Source organism: Melampsora larici-populina, assembly GCF_000204055.1.
Source record: "Melampsora larici-populina 98AG31 unplaced genomic scaffold MELLAscaffold_43, whole genome shotgun sequence".
In the NCBI taxonomy this organism is placed as follows: Eukaryota; Fungi; Basidiomycota; class Pucciniomycetes; order Pucciniales; family Melampsoraceae; genus Melampsora; species Melampsora laricis-populina.
The window spans coordinates 86263-89329 of record NW_006768807.1 but is presented as its reverse complement, the minus strand read 5'-3'; the positions used below and the strand labels follow the sequence as shown (position 1 = coordinate 89329).

At 41.0% G+C, this 3067-nt stretch overlaps 1 protein-coding gene across 1 annotated transcript in view; it reads right to left on the bottom strand.

Annotated features, from left to right (window-relative positions):
- The window catches only part of MELLADRAFT_78827 (uncharacterized protein), a gene marked incomplete at both ends in the record, with an annotated part of 3106 nt that extends 670 nt beyond the window's left edge, over positions 1 to 2436 (bottom strand). Inside the window, 5 exons of the mRNA XM_007414379.1 lie at positions 1 to 834; positions 921 to 1316; positions 1472 to 1537; positions 1624 to 1673; positions 1742 to 2436. Coding sequence (XP_007414441.1) covers positions 140 to 834; positions 921 to 1316; positions 1472 to 1537; positions 1624 to 1673; positions 1742 to 2436 — 1902 coding nt within the window. The remainder of the gene's footprint in view (positions 835 to 920; positions 1317 to 1471; positions 1538 to 1623; positions 1674 to 1741) is intronic.
- Positions 2437 to 3067: the final 631 nt, after the last annotated feature.

The window sequence follows — 3067 nt, the reverse complement described above, 5'->3', positions numbered from 1 at the left end:
ATTTGGGTAAACGTATGAAGAAAAAACAAAACAAAAAAGAAGGGTTGACTTCAATAAATGGGGTTCTAAGCAAGACGAAAGTGTTATTAAAATAGGCATATGAATTATACAAGATGAAGCCAGTCAGATCAAATTAAATTCATGCATTAGAAGTTATATCATTTTCGATAATGATACTAGATTCAGTTAGTCTTCTCATCGGTACATGAGGTCTTCTACCTTGATGATCTTCGTTGAATTCAATTTCAGGTGAACTATCTTCGACCTCACTAGAATTATGAGAATTATGTTTAGACCGACTAGCGAAATTGATGGTTGCACTACGAGTCGGTAATTGTGGTGGATCATATCGACTTCTAGTCTTTGCAACTTCAAGTGATCTTCGACGATGTACATCTGTTGAACGCCAACCTAATCCAGCTGATGAAACTTCTGATCTATCTGTTGGACTTGGTGGTGGAGGTGGTACAAGTGCAAGTCCATCAAGTGATTGTCGAAGACTATCCACACGGCGTGTTGATAGTCTTTTGTTGGTAGTTTTTGGACTTGTATCACCCATGTTGACCAGAAGACCTGATGGGCTACGTTCTTGCATGAATCCTATATCCGGAGCTATTGAAACTCGTTCAGCAGCTGTTGTAGTCATAGCCGATTTCTCTGGGTTGTTGAATTGTTTCTGTTGACGTTCTGCGCGATGGTGTCGTACGGAATCTTCTGATCCCATGGCAATCATTGCACAGACTGGATTTTGAATTAATCCATAGACTGCTCCATAGACTCCTTTGATTATTGGAGCAACAAATGTTCCAGCAAGGTTCTTGTGCTCCCAAATGGCTATTCGATCATCACAAAAAGAATATCGACATACATCATGAGTATGGAAATCTTCTGTTGATCATAAAAAAAGAAATCAAACTTACGAGCCACAATAGCCACTGAAATAGGCCAAAGGATAAAAAAGTAAATGACAGATAAGATTGAACCCTTCCAAATAGACCAACCCAACCTCTTAAAGAATTGACGCCACGTTAATTTTCTATTAAAGATATCATTAACATCAGAACCTGAGAAGAAATGAAGTCCACGACTAAAGCCTTGATCATTATTGAATTTTCTCCACCATCTAACAATTGTCCAGCGTGTTGCTTCTGGATCTTTCTTCGCCGCCGAACCCCATGCTGTATCGGGCCATGGGAAAGGAAAGGCTTCCACTTTATTTTTTCGTAAATCGACGTGTACCATTCCTGATGCGATACAAAATGTAAGGATTCCTTGAATGAAGATGGTAATCGCCATATCTCCTGCCACGGTGTTCTCTACAAGATGGAATAAAGCAAACATACGTAAGACGTTTTGAATACTAGTTGAGTTGGGCGTCATCCAACGCGCGGTGAAGCAAGATCCAGTCATATCACACACGACGACGCCAATGATGCGATGGGGTTGTGATCAGTAGTGTTGAAGGACTAACCCGTCAAGATCCATACTCGTACAGAAGTTGCGTTGAGATACATTGCACATCCAATCCCAAAGTTGACTGATGTATATCGAGCGAAGAACAAAATATGTCAGGATAGAGTGAATCGTCAAAGTTAATGGAAGACAAGAGAGAAAGTAACTGACAAGCTCCATCTAGCAAGGCTGCACCAAGCATTTGAAGAACGATGATGTAACTGTAAAAAAGAGGTTGGCGTAAGTGATAAGAAGGTCAATGGCGTATCAGGTTTGAGAGATCACTTACAACTTCTGTCTTCCTGTAAGAGGAGGGATGCTAAGAGGATGAAGTCCAGCCGGCCGACCAGGGAAAGTAGATTGATCATTTGTGACTTGATTGATGATTGGATCAGTTTTTTTTGTCTTGTGATCATATCTGACATGATTGGCTTCTAGTGCCGAAGGAGAGATTAGAGGAGATGACCGAAAGGGTTGAATCTCTTCATTTGACATTTGATTTGTCTTGAAAGCTGAATTGGAAGATGGAATGTAAAGAGATTGAGCTGAGGAAGCTGAGATCAACGGACGTGTTTGTTGTGATGGTTCGTGATGTTGTCTTGGTCGATATGATGGATGATGATAGCGAATTGATGGATTGCGAAAGTAAGCTTTGTGATGATGTGTTGGTGTTGCTTTGTTGGTAGTCAAAGAAGATTGTTGAGTAGCAGAAGAAAGCAAGTTAGCTTGAGAAGGATCGAGACTGTTAGCGGATGATAAGTTTATTGAGATAGTCGAGAGTGAGGATTGATAACCAGACTGGCTATCTCGTTCCTTCTCCGAAGTTGTTGATCGTGGTAATGGTGATAGAGCGTGGCGGGTAAGGGTTGGAGGGTTGGTTGCTGAACTTGTTCTTGTTGTAAAGGGTTGACTGTCGAGGTCAAGATTAAGAGTGATGGCGGGTGCTTGTAGTTGTTCTTCGGTTTCTATCAGAATCTTCTCCATCTCTTTTGATCCTTTCTTTTTAATCTATCTATTCGGATTCCGCCTTTCCTCAATTCATTAAGCAAGTTAAGCCTCTTCTTCCTCTCCTGTCAGTCTTTCGTCCAATCGATTGTATCTGTCCCACTCTATCCTATAAACAGAATCCATTTAATGAATCATAATCAACTCATGAGTCATCGAATCTCCCAACCTTGTCATATGCAGGCTGACCGAAACTCTGACCTCGAAACCCTTCGCACAAAACCTTGATTTCTTGAAGATGGAATATGTATCTGACAAGTGAAAGCAAATGATGAACAGAGTCAAAAGATAGGGATTAAGTCGATACCTGTTGACCGTTCTGTTGAAGATATCGCAACCCAACTTGAAGACTTGTACGAAATAAGCTTACAAGAAAGAGTTGCATTTGCCAGTGGCTCATCAGAAAGCGTTCTGATTTTCTGACCTTCATGCTCTGTACACTCGAGCTAGCCTTTGTTCGATTTTGTACATTGAAATTTGAGAAGACTGAAGAAGCTTCATGGTGGGTGGTAAAAGAATAAGACGCGTTCATCTTGTACACCCGAACTGTGAACAACTAAATGGCCAACTTGAACTGAAGAGATCCGTGAAGGCTGACATTGAGCGGAAT